This window comes from Pygoscelis adeliae, unplaced genomic scaffold (genome assembly GCF_000699105.1).
Source record: "Pygoscelis adeliae isolate BGI_AS28 unplaced genomic scaffold, ASM69910v1 Scaffold232, whole genome shotgun sequence".
Taxonomy (NCBI): domain Eukaryota; kingdom Metazoa; phylum Chordata; class Aves; order Sphenisciformes; family Spheniscidae; genus Pygoscelis; species Pygoscelis adeliae.
In genome coordinates this window covers 1,297,107-1,317,065 of record NW_008824473.1, presented here as the reverse complement: position 1 = coordinate 1,317,065, position 19,959 = coordinate 1,297,107, and the positions used below count along the sequence as shown (strand labels likewise).

Below are 19,959 nucleotides of genomic sequence, written 5' to 3'. Positions count from 1 at the left end.
CTATATGGGGAGGCGCGACTGAGCAGGTCAGCCTAAGATGTTTATATTGTAAACTTCTGAAGTGAGGTAAGTGGAACCCCACTCGAAGTGGCCGTTGCTTTCATGTGAATGTTATGAAATGCTTGCTGACTTTTCGAGAAATGCAAATAAATTTTCATGGGGACTCACCCTGAGGGTTATTGACCGAGGTGGTTTCTGAGGAGGATCTTCGTGAAGCCTGTCTCCCAAAGATGCCAGAACACGCTTCCGGTGGCCGATCAAGCTAATTTTTAAGACCTGAAATAATAACAAAAATACTCTGTTAAAATGAACACGTTGCAATCATTAAATGAAGATCCATTCAGAGTGAAGCCATTTTCTCTTTAAACCTTTTAACAAGTTAGTCCACTACACAGGCTAAGTAGACAGAGAGCAGTGTGAGGCAAACAATCAACAGAGAAAATGAGAGGTGAGATCAAACAGAGGAAAAACCCTGTAAAATGAAGGAAGAAACCAAAGCAGGTATAGATGTAGAAAACTGAAAAAAAAAACCAGGCTCAAAAATGAGTAAGGAGGAAAGAAAAAAGAAGCAGGAAGAGAAGGCAGCAGAGCAGGAGCGAAAACAAGGGAAGGGGAGGAGGAGACTGGTGAAGGAAATGTAGAGGTGCAGGCAGCGAGTGATGAGGATTAAAGGGATTCACAGGAATGGGAGGGATGAGTAAGACAGTGAGGAACAGCCAGCGAATGCTTAGAGAGGGCAAGATGGGAGAAAAGGAACCGCACAATGAATAAATATTATCACTTTTAAATCTATTCACCATGCCTTTCATGGGTAATCTCCGAACGACACGTACAGTTTGCATTATCGTGTAGAATCATCCTTGCGTAAGAAACATGGGACAGACAGACTTTGTCCTGGAGGTCTATTACTTTTATCAGATGCAATGAAGAAAAAAAAAAATCTCTGTTGGACACAAACATGACCATCAGTGGAAAGGTTCAAATACCTTGTGCTTGTCCAAACTCCAAGAACACGTCCAAAAAGGTGTTCCAAATTTACTCAACTACTCCCCACTTATATCTCTCCGTGTCCCTACCTCATACAAAACCACCACTGCTCTCAGGAAAACAGAGAGGGCAGAAGCAGAAAGTTGGAAACTTAAGCATTAGTGGAAAAAAAATCGTATTTCGATTGCTATTCTTTAATGGCTACAATGGCTTCAAAGTGTAAAGCAGCCCTAATTGTAGAAGCAAGCCTCTGCTCTGCAAACAGCAGTGTCCTCACGTAACTCTTCCAGACTGTATATATGGTTTCATACACCAGAGCTGCCTCCATTCCCTCTCAGAAGACAGTACTTCCCACTATATTTAGGACCACCGCGTGTTAACACCCTTCGGTCGAGAGGAATTTCTCAACCTAGAAAAAGTAATAGTCCCCAAAAAACCCTGAAAATGTTACCTCTTAAGTGAACAACTACCTCAGTTTAAGCAGTACTACTAAGAGCTACCATTCATGAGAACAAACAAAAAAAGCCCAAACCCCAACAACTCTCCTACGGCATTTCTTAGATCCAGTATCTCAGGATATGGTACAGCAACACACCATCATTATTCTGGTGGGTGAACTCCTGCCTATCCGTGGGCACGTGAAGTCGTCCGCACTTCCTCTGTTGGATGTCTCCGAGCTGTCTGATATTGTTGAACATCAAGAACATCTTGTTTGTCTGCATCTACAAAGCGATGGGCTATGACATGAAACAGATCGAGGCCTTCCTCTGAGAGGCAGCTTACAGGGTTGTTGCAGACCCTGCAGCTCAACAGCAGACCCAAGCTGCAGAGTCCCACAAGCCTGCTATGTGCTCTCTCTCTCCTATTAGTCTAAATCTGGAGTAGCACGAGTGAAGCAGAGATAGCGCAGCACACACAAAAATGCCGGAGGGATGCAGGAGACTTAGTTACGTATTCAGTTTACATTGAATGTTCAACAGAAGGATGCGCAGTTTATCTCCGTATTTAACTATAGGAAACACATGAATGAACTACAGCTGCTTTAAGCATTACTCAGGTAATGCTCTTCAGTGAACTTGCTTCTTTCATAATGCTTCCCCATCATCAAGAGCATTTACCCAGAGATTTTTAAGTCAAGCTACAGTTCTTGGGTCGTTTCGAGGCCCTCAGTGCTCTGACTGCCTTATTAGCTATATCAAACCACACGAAGCAATTCTCTTTGACTTCACAGAGCTGTTGAACATCAGGAGAGAAAAGGACATGAGTCTTGAGGGACTTTGCACATAAGAGATCAGCAGGCGGGTCTAAATGGTTACGTTATTTCAAAACTGTGCTCAATTTGAAAGCAATACAGATCTTTGAACACCATAAGCGCTGCTAAGCTTATTCCACATTTTGTTTTTCTGTTAAAATGGTGGTCACCCCAAATCTGAAGTGGTAGGGATTTAAAGATGCAACCTACAGAAACATATGGTCCTTAGCCAATAGGCAGATGCAGCCCAGTTTCATCTGGACCACATACTCTGTTAACTGAAGACAGCTGTGTTCTTCTGGAAATGGACTCCCTACTAACTTTCTTACTTGGAAAACCTGTTGCTCAACTTACGAATATAAAACACTGTTTTCTGAAACACTTCTATATTTGAGTTATGAGAGTTTAACAAACACCCTGCAATTCTGAAAACTTGTTCTGTGACGGATTATCCTTGACAGTATTTGTCACGAATGTCAAGTATCACAAATATAGGTCAACGGTGTGCAATGCTAAAGTTGCCTAAAGCAGTGTCTTAGAAATATCTTAATGTTGTGTATCAAATAACCTTTAAAAGTCTTGCACTTATTTAGCCCACCAATTAGTTCCCCATGAATATTTTCTATATACCAGGTAAGAGTGAACATAGTAACATTGAACTATAGGGACAGGCAATACAATGCACCTAAGTGCTATGCAGTGAAGCATTTTGTCAAATTGATTGTAGCCTACTTCATATATGACAATGAAATGAGCTTTCTAGGGTGGCTGCAGGAATCAGCCACAACATGTCATGAAACTGTTAAGAGTAACTTAAGCCCTCCACAACCTGCTATTTTGTTACTGGGACAAAAAAAAAGCCTGTACATGACATGCCTCTTTCCACACCACCAGTAGGATACCTGAGACAAAAATAATGCAACTCCATCTCATATGTTCTCTTATATTTGATGTTGTTATACAACTGAAGGAGAAAGGGGCAAGTCATTTGTCCAAAGAAATGACACATGCAAACAAATTTAATCCTATTTTTACCTCCATATTCTCCAGTGATTAGCATATGAAATGGAATGAAATTCCACCAGGAAATGTAAGAAATCCACAAATGTAACCAATGCAATACTTTGCATTTAGATGTCTGACTTAGTTGACAGATGTTTTAAAAAAACAAACGCATGCAGTCCAATAACTCCCTGATGACTGTATATGTGCAGATGCTGGAATTAACAAGTTATTCCATCTAAAACTGAGCATTATTTCTACAACATTCTTCTGCTTGATCTTTTCTTCTAATTGAATAATATGATCCAATACTGTATTTTTATAATTATTCTACATTTTTTAAAATGGGTATTATAAAGATTACTGAAATTCAAGACATCAATTTCCTTTCTTTTGGAATAATCTGAAAAGTTACTGTATGGGGTAAAATTAGTACCATAATAGTGCAAGCGGTCTGGGCTAAACTTGCAGTGGCAATCAGACACTAGGAACCGGCTACAAAGTGGAAAACTAGAGAGTGATCAGAATAATACTAGTAATTCTCTAGTGGCAGCATCAGACACTTCAGAATTTAAGAAGAAAAAATAGTAAATAAAGTCCAACAAGGTGTGATCTTCCTATTTCTGCAAGTAAACAGCCCCAAACGCTAGCTAAATTCAATTTTATTAACCATTTTACTGCTGGTCATATTGGAATAAACTCCAGGCTATCTGGAATTGTGGGTGAAGAATTCATTGATTATTACCACTTCCCTGCCACAATGCCACCCCACAGGGCTAACCCTAAAACACGACAGTGCCCAGAATACCCAGGAAGCAAGCCCAGACCAACCAGTACAGCTTGCCTGATCATCATGACCAGTTTAACTGAAAATTTGAGAATGGATTAAATACACTTGCTATATAAATTCCCAACATGGACAACCGTTCAAAATTTTACAAGTCCTATCCACAGAACTGCTGTCAGTGATCAACAACAACAAAAAAAAAAAGCCAAAAACCCCCTATCCCACATACTGACCATGATTACATGATGTAATAATTGGCATATTTTGAAAGATAAATATGCCCGAGTCATTAAACTTTCATAGAAACAACTACAGTCACGACATTGCAGAGCTGATAACTGACCCCATGCCCCAGTACTCCAGCTGCGCTAAAGCCTGTTGTGGGATGCTGCAGACGCAGGAGCCCCATTTACCAAGTGGGCTCGTTAATCTTATCCTCCCCACAGGCGAGGCCCTGTGGGATCGGCCCTAGGCCCAAAGTAACTGGGAGCTGTGGAAAAAGGCATGCTCGCCATCTCTCCCACCCCCTTCTCCTCTCTTGCGTTCAGGACCACAAAATGTGCAGGCAGAAGAAAGCAAGGGCTGCGCCACGCAGCTGCGATATTGAATGCCCGGTGGTTTACCAATACCAGACGCAGCCAAGTCCAGTCCAAACCATATTAAACTTTTGTTGAATTTTTTTCACATAGGGATACTTTACGATCTTTCTCATCCCGAGTGCAACTGCTGATTCCTTCCAACCATAAATTATCACAAACCCTTGACATTTTTAACAGTGCAGGGCTTTTTCTGTAGAGCCCTGACCGCCCAGCAAAGTGCAGGCATGTGAAAACAGAGAGGCTCCAAAGCACCTGCAGATCAGAGACTTGCTGCAACTCTGCTAGATGCAAGACTCCTTTGGTTTCTACAACTGCAGTGGAAGCAATTGTTTATTATACCTATGAAGAGACTTTTAAGAGACTTACGATTTCATAAGATGAAATCATAGTGATATGATTTCATCATAGTGATAAGAAATATGCGCCATTATCCCCCTGAATTAATTACCCAACTGGAAACAGATGTCAGTTGTCTTGGTGACAGCATTTCACAAAGACAGATGGCTGCCTCATAAGTCCCGTTTCTATACGTTATCATGAGGAACTGACATTTGTTTGATTCCCCCCTCCCCACTTCAGATATATTATTTAGTTGCAGATCACCAGTTTAATGGTACTGAGAAGTCAGAGGCCAAAAGTCTTCTCCAAGTAAAGGTAATTTTGAGTCCCGGGTTGTTACGCTCGCTCCTCTGAGCCTCACTGCTGCAGATCAGCTTGCTGCCAGAGCAGTGGTGTTACGATGCTGTTCAGCCATTGCCATCCCAGGTCAGATTCAGGAGAGTGAGGATTTGTTATTTTTTGCAGAAGTTCTCAGGTCAGCCTTTGGTACTATTGAGGCTGCTGGAATTGTTGCCCTGACTTCACCAAACAAGCCATTTTTGACATTAAACTGTTTTCCAAATTCTCATTAGTTTAAGAATTGGCTGTCTGAAAATATCAGGTGCTAGTACTTTTGGCTCCACTAAAGATAAAAAAAAAAGTAATTGTAATTATGTGCTTGTAATAAATAACTCTTAATATTTCAGTGGAAAAATATTAATTTAATTTTTCATTAATAAAAAATCAGGAAAATACAATGAAACAAGACCTGGCCAATACCGAGACCTGGCCACTTCACCGCCTGAGGATGTGTCTCAGGCTATGTGCTGAACTGCTTTTAAAAAACAATTTTTTAATTAAAAAGAAGTTAAATCCATGGCCTTTAAAAAAAAATAAATCACAATTTAATGATTTTGCAAGCCTCAGATGTAATGACAAATGTAATATATGTGCATTTTTATTACATGAGGCTCAAAAAACCATAGATCAGAAATCCTAAAAGTCTATCATACATACAAACACAAAGATTATTACAATAATGATTACCTATTCTAAGAAACAAGGCTGAAAATATTGTTTATGTGAAAAATAGCAAGCACTAAGCAGGTCTGTACATAAAGTGAAAACATTCCCTTTGTTTTCACAAGCAGTAAGTGGAAAAAATATTGGACAGTTTGAAAGGTGGAATAAATTCCCAAATTGAGTCCTAGAGGGTAGACTTCTTAGACTGTTCCCTCCACTAGTGACTTGCATTTCCACCTGTGTGTTGAGTTAACGACAGGCCCAGTCACTGGTTCAGATCAGATTTGGAAAATGTGTGGTCGCAGAGACCCCGAGTATTCCCGACCAACCTCCTTGAGGTCTTCAATGTTAATCATACAGTACTACAAGAGAGCAATTGCAATACCAATATGTTATCCCATAATATTTTGCAGGATTACTTACATAGCAGATAAATTATAATTAAAGTTACTGGTACTACAACGCATTTCATAATGAGCTAATCATTTATTTATCTATTTTTAATATGCAATTATCAGCAAAGCACATTAATCTGTACACAAGCATGAAACATAGCTAGTGTAACAAGAAATAGGAGATAAAATACAAACCTCCATAGGAAATTTTAACAGCTTTAAAATTGATCCTTTTTCTGATCTTGATTCAATTTCATCACGGACTTAACTCCAAGCAGAAGGAAAAAAAACACATTCAAGCCCCTTTAAAGAATGGGACATTTGTCTACTAAAAAAGCTTTTTTTTTTTTTTTTTTTTAAACACACTCAAGCTTTCTAGTAACATACAGTAATGAATGTTTTCATAATACCAGAAGAAGCAAATGGCTATTTCCTGCTTGGAGTAAAAATGCAGATTACTCTAGCTCACAGTTATAACTAACGCAGTCATTAAAAGGTAAGCTCTGTAATATGAGAATAATATCAGTTAATTATACAGATATTAATATATTAGAATTTAAAATTGATTGTTTATTTCTATATCTTGCAATTATATACTCTGACAAAAATGGCAGTAGAAATAATGAAAAAATCTAAGATGGTGTTAAATATCTCCTTCTAATAGTATAACTTAATGGAGGTCCTTCTACGCAACGACTACAGAAAGAATGTCTTCAACGTACAGAAAGAAAAGCCAAATACTGGACAGGAGAACCTGGACTACGCATCAGAACAAATGTTGTTAAGAGATGTTATTTAGCACACATTCAGTTTCTAGCATATTTGCAAGTTACCAGCTGTATGCATGAAGATCTAATTATTATTGTATTAAAGCATTTTCAGTTTAATAAAATTATTTTTCTGTATTGTAAACATTCACATTAAAAGCATGAGCACCACCCTTGAATACCTAGTTCAAGCCAAATTGATGCACAGAGGCTACCTATGGCTTGCATTCAGGCTGTGCTATGGTGCAGTTTGCAGAGAACACCACACACAGCAATCCAGAATACACTTATCCCCTAAAGTATTAAATATCCCAGATTACAAACTTGATCATGCATTACTGTCCTACTGCTAGCATTAATATTTATCCACTTTTTTAAGGGAAGAGCTGTAAAAGAATCTTAAAAGGAAAAATGGGAAAAGTGTTTGTAGCCTTTGACACAAAAGTCTTCACTGGCAATGTCAATACTCTACCAGTAGGAACTGAGTGTGATGCTAAGGACACAACCCATCCCAATATGCTGCCAAAGTACAGGTGAATTGTCCTACAAGTCTCGTGAAAACTGCATGGAAACGCTTCCTTAAAAGAAAGAAGATCTGCAGAAGAAAATACCAGGGTTTGGTCTGACTGGAGGAGTACTGGGCTGCAGAGTGGGAGCAGCTGCGGCAGAGCGACCTCCCAGGGATCCCATCCACCTTAAAAACAGACCTGGGAGGCAGGCAGGGAGCAGTTCTCTGTATGGCCAGCTCCTCATCTGCTTCCTTACTTGGCCACAGAAGAGCTAACACTGGCACAAGTAAATGGGCAGGAAAGTACGACCAAGGATGGGGGAAAGAGGAAGGGGTGGAAACCTCATTTTCAGCAGCTGCTTGTGCTTACAGCAGCGCAAGCCAAACATGAGATGCATCCACCACAGTGAAATTGCAGCTTCTTTCATACTGGACCACCCAAAAGAAGAGGGCAGCTAGCATAAAAAAATAAATCTGTAAAGAAACCTAAAGCCAACATTTTAACAGAAGCCATGGTCTATGAGCCTATGCTTTTTAGTATTCAGCAGTTACTAAATTTAGTTTTCTAGCTTGTCTGTCAGGTGTCTGCCATTTTCTCCATGAGGACTGGAACAAGCCTGTCAGAGACAGGGTAGCCATTTCATGAAAAATGTTTTTCTTCTCATAACTGTTTCTGTCTTACCAGTAATCAGTGTGGATTTACCCTACTGCAGAGTGGCTGCTTAGCCTCGGCCATACCGCTTTTTTTTTTTTTTTTTTTTACAGCATTTGGCACATTGGCTGAAGTAAAACACATTTTGTGATGTGCTAGTATAGGCGCCGTGGACTCTATTTTGGGTACCGTGTGTTATGCTGTTCAGGGATGTCACCTCTATCAAGATCTTCATTTCATTACTTTACAGCAAATATGCACCTACATATACGACGTGATGTGAAGAGGGTCCTCAATTATCTCCCTACCTGCTCTGCAGCAACAGCCAGCTGACCAATTTAATCACTTTTCTTTCAGCAAAGACACTCCCCAAAAGAATAAACTTTGAATGACCGATAACCTCAGTATAGGTTATGGCATGACATACAAACTTAGCATAAAAATAATAAATAAAATAATCCTCCATCAACTTATTTTCCCAGTTGTCTTATACTATCCTGGTTTGCAATCTTTGCTCATTAAACAATTATTTAATTAAACTCATTAAAACAATTACTACAGGTTCTGGAAGAAAATCATGGCTTGAAATAAATTGTACCCGCCCCGCTTCCCAGGTTCCACACCCCCTTCACCTTCATCAATCTCATCCTTTAACACCAAATGGAAGAAGCTACTACGTATGTAAAAGCTACCAATTAATCTCAACTGCAGCTATAGTAATCTGCTGTTTTCTTTCAGGTAGTCTAATTGACTAGCATGATTAAAATAAATTAAGAGCCATTTTGTCTAACCTACGTTTGGTCTGGATTGTGATGTCGCTTGTCAGATTCTGAACCCCTAATCTTGTCCATTTTCCAACTACAGGATATGGCTTTAAAAAAAGCTGTTAGTTCTCCCTTATATCCTGCTTGGTTTATACCCTTTATTGCTACCACAACTGTAGCAACGCTACTACTATCTTAGAAAAGACAATGGCCACCATGGCAGAGCAGAAACATACATCACAGGCAGAGCCGGCATCATGCTGTACTTTGACTCTTAATCTGCGAGGAGGAAGCACCGTGGGTGGGAGAGAACAGGCTCTATGAGCACAGGCTCTATGAGCACAGCAGGATGGCTGGATTAACTCTGCCAGGGGCAGCAAGGGGACAGCAAAAGCATTTCTCAAAATATCTTTTTCTTTCATGCCTTGAGGTAAGAGCAGGAAGGAACACCATCAAAAAGTGGGATTACAAAAGGATACAAATAAAGTGGCAAAAATATTCATCCATCAATAGCGCAAGTAAGTTCTTCCCTTGTGGCTCTGAGCAACACGACAAGTTCCAACATAAAAGATTATTGTCTGCATGATTTGAGATAAATTGAAACCACAAGGCCGTTCAGATCATACACATCTTCTTATGCAGATTCCTTCATTAAACATTCAACATTGCTCTGGCTTAAGGAAGAAACATTTTTGTACATAACTAAATTAGGACAAAGCAAGTGGGCAAGCTGTACTGAAGAGCTCTCCAAATAGGAGGCTGATTTTGTACTACAGTTAAAAAAAAGATAAACTGAACTTCATATTAACAGTGAAAACCAGCAAAGCTTTGGTCATCTCGAACTTGTTGTCCTTAAAGTTACTTTATAAAATAAAAAGAATATAGATGTGTGTATCTTTTTGAATGCCACAGTTAGGGCAGATACATTATTAATAAAGTATTCTGGCAAAACCCACCAGTGAATGGGTTATCATGGGAAAGGCTTTCTTGCTATAAATTCTATTTGAATTTTCTCAGTGAGAAGGGCTGCACTGCTCATACAGGGTAGTGTAGCATGTTTTCTTCACCTCTGCTCTTCCTCTCTTTTTTCTTTAACCTTATCAAAAGTTCCTGAAAAAGGAAAGTTCTCTTCAAAGGGAGCGTCAAAAAGAGGATAAACCTAATCTCCACGGCTCAGGCTTTGCTTTTCTTGTTCTTTACCTTAGGCCCATCCAACCCAACCAACAAAGTCAAAAGAAGGAAAGACAGTGCCAAGGAGTTCATTCCCCACTTTCCCCATCAGTAGTAGTAACACCAGCAGTCCTGATTTTGCAGAGTGTGTTACATGAGCAGATTTTTGAAAAAAAATGAAACCTGCATGAAACCAAAATGACTTAGCAGACCTGTGCATGCAGCTAACTGCAGGACAGCAGCCCCATCTTGCAAGAAGTCAGAGGCCCCGAATCACGCCTGTAATAATTCCCAAACCACTCTTAATATTGTCAAGAATCTCCCAAATGTCTAGTCATGCCTTTTTATAATTCCAAATATTGTAATTTAGCAAATATCCTTAATCCAATGATTAACCGTTCTGATTCTTGAATTATGTTTTCGTTAATATTTAACCTAAATTATCTCTTCTCTAGCTCTTGTTCTGTCCTCACTGATTTATGAAAATAATTCATCATTATCTCCTTTATAACATCCACTTACATGTTGGCAGCAAGTTACGTTTGCCCTCAATCATGTTTCCCCTAGAAGGAACATGCTCATTATACTAGCTATCTGGTTACCGGTTTTCCAGTTGAGACACAACTGTGATTTCTAACGTACATGAGCAGAAAAAAAGCCAAAAATCCCTCTTCCCCTCAATATAAACACATAAAAATTTTACTTCAAAAATAAATAATATAAAACAGAAAAAAGAACAGTTTTCCTTTCTTTTGCAAGTCATTTATCATAACATACATGCAATTTTTCAGAACTCTTCTACTAAGAGTAACTCTCGTTCCTAAATTTGTTTTAACTGGACATGAAGAATCCAGTGTATAAGCACATTATCCCAGCTGAAACATAAAGGGAACCATACCAGGGGACAGAAATCTACAAGTTTTTATACACACGCATCTTGTTAGTATGCACAACATTCGTATATCACTGTCCTGTTTTTGTGTTATGCTGTTGACTGATGTTCAATCAAATATCCAGTAGCTCTACTCCCGCCCAGATTATTCCCCCAGTACTGCTGTTCAGTAATATACTCAGAGCTCGTTATATTCTCTCATGTGATCTGTAGTTCCAAATTAAATCACTTTCACATTTCTTCAATTAAATTTTATACAACTGATTCAGCCCATTTATGCGTTACGAAGATCATACTCTATTTTAATCCTATTTTACAAATGCTACTACAATGTTAAATAATCACCCTTCAGATCAGAAATAATGCCATGAAAATCCACATTTTTGGGGGATGACAAGTTTGCAGACCTTTAATTTTGCTAGAGCTTGAAATGTTAAAGCAGAAAAGAGATTAGTTTATGTGTACATTTATATCTATTAATTTACAGAATTACGTATAATAGCCAGCAGTATTATTGTGAAGCCAAATAAGTTTCTACATCATCTTGTCACAAACATGCACTACAGTACAGATCACATTAACTCACTATAACATAAGAAATCCTGTCATGAACATTTTACACCACCACATGAACTATGATACGATTAATAATGAATCAGAAGAGTAGATTTATATGAATAACAAGCAAAGAGAAAAGAACCCTCTTATTGTGGACAATTAGATGATAATGTAACTTACATATTTGCTATGTTCTAATATGTAGCCACTTGGGATACCTTCACATGTCTGACTTAGACTTAAAACGTATTTCTGAGTTCTACTAAAGAATTAACTAACATTTTGGACTTTCCAAATGAATAAGTAAGCCTAAATTTAGTCACTGTTAATTTAGTATAGTTTTAGAAACTCTACTGTTCAAGTACACATCTCGTTTATGTGGGGTTTTTTAATTCTGCCTGTATTTCTGATCCAGATCTGGATCCACAAAAGTGTAAGGCTTTTCTCATTTTAAGAACCCTGACATTTAGACTTACTTGTTTCTGCTGCAGTATGAACCTTTGAATCATAAAATATTTTCCATTCATGATTTGTGTTCATATTTTCTTATCAAACAGATTTCTCACAGATACTCAACAGCTTAAGTAAAACAAATTTCTGCACAGCATTGAAAGTAAATGACTGTGTTACTTTAATAGTAGGAATGAAAAATACTTAAGGAAAAGGTTAAAATATGCTTTTGAAATGTTATGTTATCTTTCTGTATCACATACAATGGGCTTACTCAGCTGCAGGCAATTTCTTAATATTCAGGAACCCATTCTGTGTTTCACCCTAATTTGGTTAGCGATAGGTACAGCTGATCTTTTCTGAATTAACACCTATCACAAGGAATTTACCAAGTGCTGATGTTCCCACCGAGCCCCCAGGACTCGGATGCCCTCCCTGGCTGTGAGCCCAGAGGACAGAACCAGCATGAGAGCAGTGCAGCCAGGTTTTCCCATGGAAGTGCAGCACAGATGGACTGGGAAAAATTCTCCAGATTCTTCACGCTTGAAGATTTAGAACAATACATAAAGTTAACAAAACTTTTTAAAAGAAAACACTAGACGTACTGGCACTTCAGAGCTGCTCAGGAGATAAACATCCACATTTCAGTTTAGAAAACAGAGGGGGCAGAGCACAGCACGCCCATTAGCACCCTGAAATTTCAAAATTTGTTCCCAGAAAATAGCTCTCTGCTGGCAGAGCCCTCTGGGGATTGACACAGAAGCGCCAGTTCAAAACCGGCATGCTGGGAGGCTGCTGGATGGAGGAGTTTGAAGCACGGCGGGATGCTTTAACGCATGCATTTCCCCACCACCGCCCCGGCGTGCCCTTCCCGCAGCTTCGCAGCCATCCCGCAGCCCGACTGCTGCAAACCAGCGCTGCTCGGGCTCACGCTGAATGCATCGCGACGTGCTTCATCGCCGGGACACGCAGGCAGCAATGAACACCTTCAGAGAGAGCTACAACTACACAATATTGCAATCTATATTTGTTCACAGACCAACGTGAACTAAGACCTCGCACAGGCCAGGGATTCCTCTGCATTTGTGGTCAGGAAGCAAAGGGGGAGGCAAATAAATGACAAAACACCGTGTGCAAATCATAAACCAAAAAAAGGCGAGAGACAGTGTGAGCTACAACTAAGTCCTAACTATACAAGGAATTAGATCTGTTGAGAACTTAAAATGCAAATGTTAAGTTTTATTAATCCACTTCTGTACTGCAGATACAACCAATGCAAACTCCTGAAATAATAAGGTAAAATGGGAATTTGGAACCTATGAGAGATAAAATGAGTGCCAGAAATTTTAAGAGGATGAATAAAACAGGAGAAGAATAGGAAGACCAGAAAATGGGTCATTATAGTAATCAGATTAGAACTAGCTAATGAAAGGATTTACATTTTACAATAAAATTAAAAGGTAACTATCTGAAGGATACCAGTAGGTGACATCTACAAGGCATTTGTGATTGATAAACCAGAGTACATTATTTTATTTGTCTGTTCTGGCAGTTTGGACAACTTTCCTATTTTCTTCTTTGCAAATTTAACTTCCTTCTCTCTCATCTATCAACCTTCTCCCTCTCTCCACATCCTATCTTCAGCTCAACAGACCCCAAATGCCTTTTCCCCTTGCAGCTTTGCTCCAGGTCCCCTTTATTTCTTTACCACCCCCCACTCAGCTCAGCAATTTAATCTGCATTTGCAACCATATTCCCACCTTGTCCAGCTGACCACTACGGAGGTGACAGGGAGAAATGACAACAAAAAAACAAGCAAAAACTGCTGATCGATAAGTAATGTAAAAAGCCCGGAGAATAATGGAAAGGAAGCCGTTGAATTAATAATAAAATCAGATTTGATTTAACAGCTTCTGCTCTCCTCCATAAGCAGTGAATTAACCATGTAACAAACATTTTTAATGTATGTTTAATGTCTATTATATATGTCATTTATGGGATAACCACCCAAACTTGCAGAAAAAGACTGCCTCATTCTTCAGCAATCTCTGTCCTTATTTTGCACCTCTAGGATACCGTTGAAACGAAGAGAACAAACACCCACATACGTTTCTATTCTTTCGTAGTCTGTACAGTGAGTTTTCTGTACAAGCGGTGCTGCTAGGAGCACTGCAACCAGCTCCCCTCATCAGCTGTGACCTAGGACAACTTAGTATACTATCAGGCATAGTATGATTATTTAATTCTTTCTTGGGATAAAACATATAGAGAAAACAATGTTTTACCAATAGGAAGCATTTTGCGGAACAGTTATTCAATAATGTTTTAAAGAAAGAAGTGATTTTTTGAACATGGGTTCATGCTATGGATTTTTTTAAAAATTGTGCATCTAATTTTTAGCTATTTAAAATCCTGTGAAATCTCTTCACTAGGATACATTTTCTTACTGTCTAAACTGAAAATGATTACAGTGACATGATGCAAGAAATACTTAGAAAATAAAAAAATTCACTTCTGTATATTACCATTGTATTATCTTGCTAATAAATTTTGTAAGCCCCCAGGAATTGGCATACATGTTAAAATCATCTAGGGTCAGCTTTAGCAATGTACAAGCTTCAGTGGTTCAGTATTTTATATTTTAAGAAAACATGGCATGTGTTTGTATCAGCAAGTTTCATCCGTCATTATCCATCTCCCTCCTACACCTTTCTAGTATAAAAACCCCTTCTGCTTGCTGACAGAATACTAATTTGGCTTCATTTAAATGCTAAAGCAGTGTAGTCCAGCTATCTCATTTAAAATATGTGTAAAGCTGTGAAACAATTGACAAGCACAATGAAAAGCGTCTACCGTTAAGATCTGCATGGAATTATTTTTCAATAGACAGCTGACTAAAAAGCCAAAAGCCTACACTACCCAAAATTTTTTTCCATGCCTATCTCTTAAAATCAGGGAAGGGAAAAGGGTAATATTTACCTAGAAGCTCACCACTTCATACCACCTGTTAAGATTAAAGGCCAGGTGATGTACACCCAGAATACATATATATGCTTCTATTTGTGCAAGGGCAGTCACTCATTCTTGTAACTACAACCACATTTTTATTCTGTGTGTGTAATAAGAAAATGTGCGTTAACAAAGCCTGCATCAAATATAAATGGAGGGCAAGTGGAATTTCCATATATGAAGAGTACAAAAACTTTAAATATAGAGTGCTCTATGGAATAGACCTGGGCTGGTATCCCCCAGCGGTACTTCCAGTGACCTGCATTGACAGATCTCCCAAGCTACCCTCCTCGTAAAGGTGTAGTTTTATGGCATACAATGGAGAGTACAATGAAACTTGAATGGGCGTGATTCATTGAGTTGATTCCAAATACCTGGTGTGCAAGCGTGTATGTGGTGTTTAAATACACACACCTTTATACAAAAACGCATGACGTGTGTTATCACCTTTATACACGCACACGTGAATAGAAAGCAGGAAAGACAAATGTGCAAGGGACCCCTTATACCACTGCAGAAGAGCTAGCCACAACACGCCTGAGAAACAGTGACCACCAAGGCCCAGATTTGATTGGCATCAAACTGCTCCACGTCAGAGCAAACTGGGAGCTAAGCCTCATATTTCTGGAGTGCGCAACTGAAGAACTACTCATTCAGATGTGCTCACAGAGGCTCACACAGTCAATTTCAAGTTCAAAATCGAGGCGGTTTACAAGCAAAAATGCAGATACAAGCTAGTGTGCTAAAACGTTCCTCACAAGGGCGGAGAAGGTACATGGGCAAACAAATGATAGCAAAACCTGTTAAACTTTACAACTGAGATTAAGATGAGAAGAAAGCAACTGTCTTTTCTCTCTAAACTCTCTAATTCCTGAAAGGTTAAAAAACCTCAGAGATTTATCAGCAGAAGAATCACTAGTAAAAATAATTTGTTTCAGAGGGTAAACATAACTTCTGTTGTGTAGATTGCAAGAAGACAATAACTGTCATTGGACACCTCTATATTTCTGGATATAAACGTGTCATTCACAGTTCAGTATTTTAAAGAAATGAAAACATGGAAGACCTGATCATACTTCTAAACCTGCTTTGTGCAACAAGACTAATGCAGGACTGAGTTAAGGAGCTGACCCATATACTGAAAAATAGGATCTAAAATTAAATGGGAAAATGTACATCATTATTTTAACATAGCTCAAAGTTGCACAGCTAAATCTTTGTGCAGCAAACTGAAAAGTTATCTATACACTGCAGATTATTATGCACTCAGGGAACACACAACATTTAAATCATTTTTGCTATGTTAGTGGTACTGAATTTTTCATGCATTTTAAAGTTGGATAAATGGTTAGGAAAATAATTCAATAGGTCAGACATTTCATTAACTTAAATATTAACAACAAAATCCTCCAAGCAGAATAAAAATGTTGTGGCTTTTTTTCCCCTTGCCTGTGGACCTATGTACTTGTCCAGGGCAGCTAAAACCACTGAGAATCCTTAGCTTGCCAGAAGTACCAGGGTGCTAGACATCTGGGGCTGCACAACCTATATTCCCTGTTGAAATTCGCACAAATTTGCCCTTCGTCTAGATTTACACATATGTTCTTGGTCCAAGGTGCCTTGTTCCCAAAGGAACTTTTGCTTTGCTTTAACTTCTGAATGTACACTGAATATCAGCTTAACACTGTTTAATAACTTAATCAAGCATACATGCATTAGACCTTTGATAGTACCTAAAATATTTTCCACAAGTTTATAAATTACCTGCCTGCAATGATGTAATGCCAGTGAAAAGAGTCTCTTTCAAATACCACTTATCGTTAACAAGAATGACATCTTGGTTTTCTTAATGTCAATGGCAGAATACCATTGACTGCAATGAAGCCAGTGTCTCGCTTGGACATGCTGTATTCCAATAAAATAGGAATTACACTGTATTGCAGAACTGAAAAAGATGGGTACAGTTAAAATGAAATGCTAGAATGAAAGCTGTGTAAAAATAATATTTTCTTATTCAGCAGACCTACCCTACAAATACATTCAATCTCATAGCTGCTTATACTCACGGCTAGAAAAAAAACTAGGATTACTTTTTATTTCCATTTCAGAGATGGCACATTTATGGTTAGAGCAAGCAGACCCTGTTTATATTGTCTCCCACTTTTATGATTTCATCCTGAGTCTCACTAAAGTCTATCTTCCTCCCAAAACCACAAACTTTTGAATCTCAGCTTTCATTAGGCAGAAAAACGCACAAGTCCCATGACTGCATAGAAAGCTTTGAATTATCGTATCAGGGGGGCGGGCGGGAGAACCCCCCAAATCTTAATTTTCCTATGATAATTGAAGCCCTGAGGTTGACTAGCTTTTCATCATCTATATAATCGCTAATTAAAGGACAACTGAACTTCCAAATTCTACACACAGGAACTGTTTACACAAGCTGGAGCAGCCCTACTGAAAATACTGCCTGCAGAATCCTTACTACCATGTAAAAGCAAGAAAGGCAGCCTTTCAGACTCCAAATTAGACTTGCAGGCAACATGCACACTGTAGTTAGGAGAAACCTTTTATTTCCAAACTTGACAATTTTTACCTTGTGGTCCCTAAGACAAACCGAACACGGCACTTTGTTACCCTTCAATAAATCTTCAGCTTTTCACAGTGCTGGGTTATGAAAAGTTCTAACTTTCACTTAGGTAAAAGGAATTTATAAACTCTCAGGGATGCAAAGAAAAGCCTGGACACAAGGCAAGTGTAATCAAACTACTAAACCCAAAAACCACATGCAAGGATGAATGAGAAAAGTTGTATAGCGATATTTCTCCCTGGCTGTGCTCCGTAAAGGACTCTGTTGAGACTCAGGTTTAAAAAGGACACTGTTGTTAGCGCTAATCCTCTCCTCCCAACCCACTGATATAGCGTCTAAAACTGAGGCAGATCTGAGACAAGCTGTGGACGACCTGCAGTTTTGACATGTCTCTCCTTCCTCTTGACCCTACAGGAACCTCTCCCAGGCTGGTGGTGGTGGTGATAAGCAAGAGCCACAGATCAGCTCATCCCAGTCACAACGTTAGTGATATACCAGTTTAAGATGCAGATGAGAGCAACTTTTACCAATAGTTGGTCTTGATCCTATATTGTCAACTCTCAACCTTTCCAGCCTGCTTTGTTAATACCCGTGTTTTACTACAGCAGAAGCCTACAAGGAGCTAAAGCAGCCCAGGTCTCGAGAAGAACGATGCCGATGGGGGAATGAAGGGAACTGGATGCATCCAATTTGGTAAGATTTGTCCTTGCATCTCAGGCATCCAGGACTTCTATCACTCCATGGCAAAGTACAAGAGAAGACACAGCCCAGCAAGATGAAATGAAAAAAGTCTGTAAACTGAACATCAAATGAGTTTGGAATTGGAGAGAGCAGGGAGCAAAGTACATGTGCTCAGACATGGCCTCCTGCTTCACTAGATAAATAAGAATAGGGTTGAGCAATGTGATTTAAGATGAAAATTATATGACACAGTATGTTTTATTTCACAGCATGCTAAAGAAATGTGAGGAAGAGTAAAAGTCTTGCTCTTTTAGCTTTACTTTCAAATACAGCAATATAACATGGAACCATTCTGATATGCTGCTGTATGCATCACTTCTATGCCTATTATCCAGCTTCTTAGAAAAATGAAATCTAAACCTACACATTTTATCTTAGAGCAGCAGCACAGGTTTTGTAGAGTGAGAGCTTATGAATGGTAAAACAGAAATTTAGTGCAGTGAAAACACAGTCCAAGCTCAGGGGTCTAGTCTCTTCTCATTACTTTTATATACTGCCAGTATTCAGGAAAATTGCGTAGAAGCATTAAGAGTAGAATAGACTCCTGTGTAATGAGCTCACAAATGAAATTAAGAGAGAGAGCGAGCAGTGAATAACTGAATCCCCTGAGCCAGAAGAATGCCATGCTGGAGTGTCACAGGAGGATATACAACATGTGCTACTGTGCACCCACTTTTCAGTGGACCTGTGTAATCTATGAACCTGACAGCAATGCCATACATACCCACAGGCTTTTCCTAACCTCCCTCCCGCCCATCAGCATCCTTCCACAGAGAACTGCCAAGGAGACTGACACAATGAAAAGGCAGTGGTTTGGCGGCCTTTCAACCTTCTGTATACCCTGGAGACAGAAGGATTACTTATTATTAGCAATTATGAAATTTTATCCACTATACTACATTGCATATAATCAAGCTTTATTGTACTCTAGTGAGTCTTACCATAGTATAAACATCAGATTATAAACCTATTTTTTTAATGCATTGATTTTAATTTTATATAGCGTCAACTTTCCCTGTTGCAATGTGGTCACTTCATTCTGTACTGCTGATAGCGTGTGGCTCTTGAGTCATTGAACAATATAAGTGTATGCTTCTATCGGTGCAGAGGAGAAAAAAAAAAAACAACAAACGAACTTGATTTCTCTTTCCTATTTTCTTTTTAACAAATGAAAACCTGAAGCACATGCGGATTAACTGATAAACTGAAGGCTGCAGATAAAACTTGGCGTACTAATAGGAATGAAAACCACATCTCCTAAATCTTAATGCCATGCTTTATTCACAAAATCATCCTGGCCTTATTTGCTGTATCCACACAATCAGAATGGGTGAAATAAGAGCCATAAAAAGATCCACCCTGTGTGCAGTCTGGCCAGGCGTTACAAGATGCGGTTCAGTCTTCACTTACTGCAAGCCTAAAATCAGATGTTCCACATTGTTTTCTTATACTGCTCTTTGTTCTCATAAACTAACAATGATACTTATGAAAATCA

The 19,959-nt window shown here is 38.9% G+C and overlaps 1 protein-coding gene across 1 annotated transcript in view; it reads right to left on the bottom strand.

The window, feature by feature from the left end:
- The window catches only part of ANKS1B (ankyrin repeat and sterile alpha motif domain containing 1B), a 450,276-nt gene that overhangs the window by 55,111 nt on the left and 375,206 nt on the right, over positions 1-19,959 (bottom strand). The window contains 1 exon segment of the mRNA XM_009321298.1: positions 169-276. Within this exon segment, the coding sequence (XP_009319573.1) occupies positions 169-276 (108 nt within the window).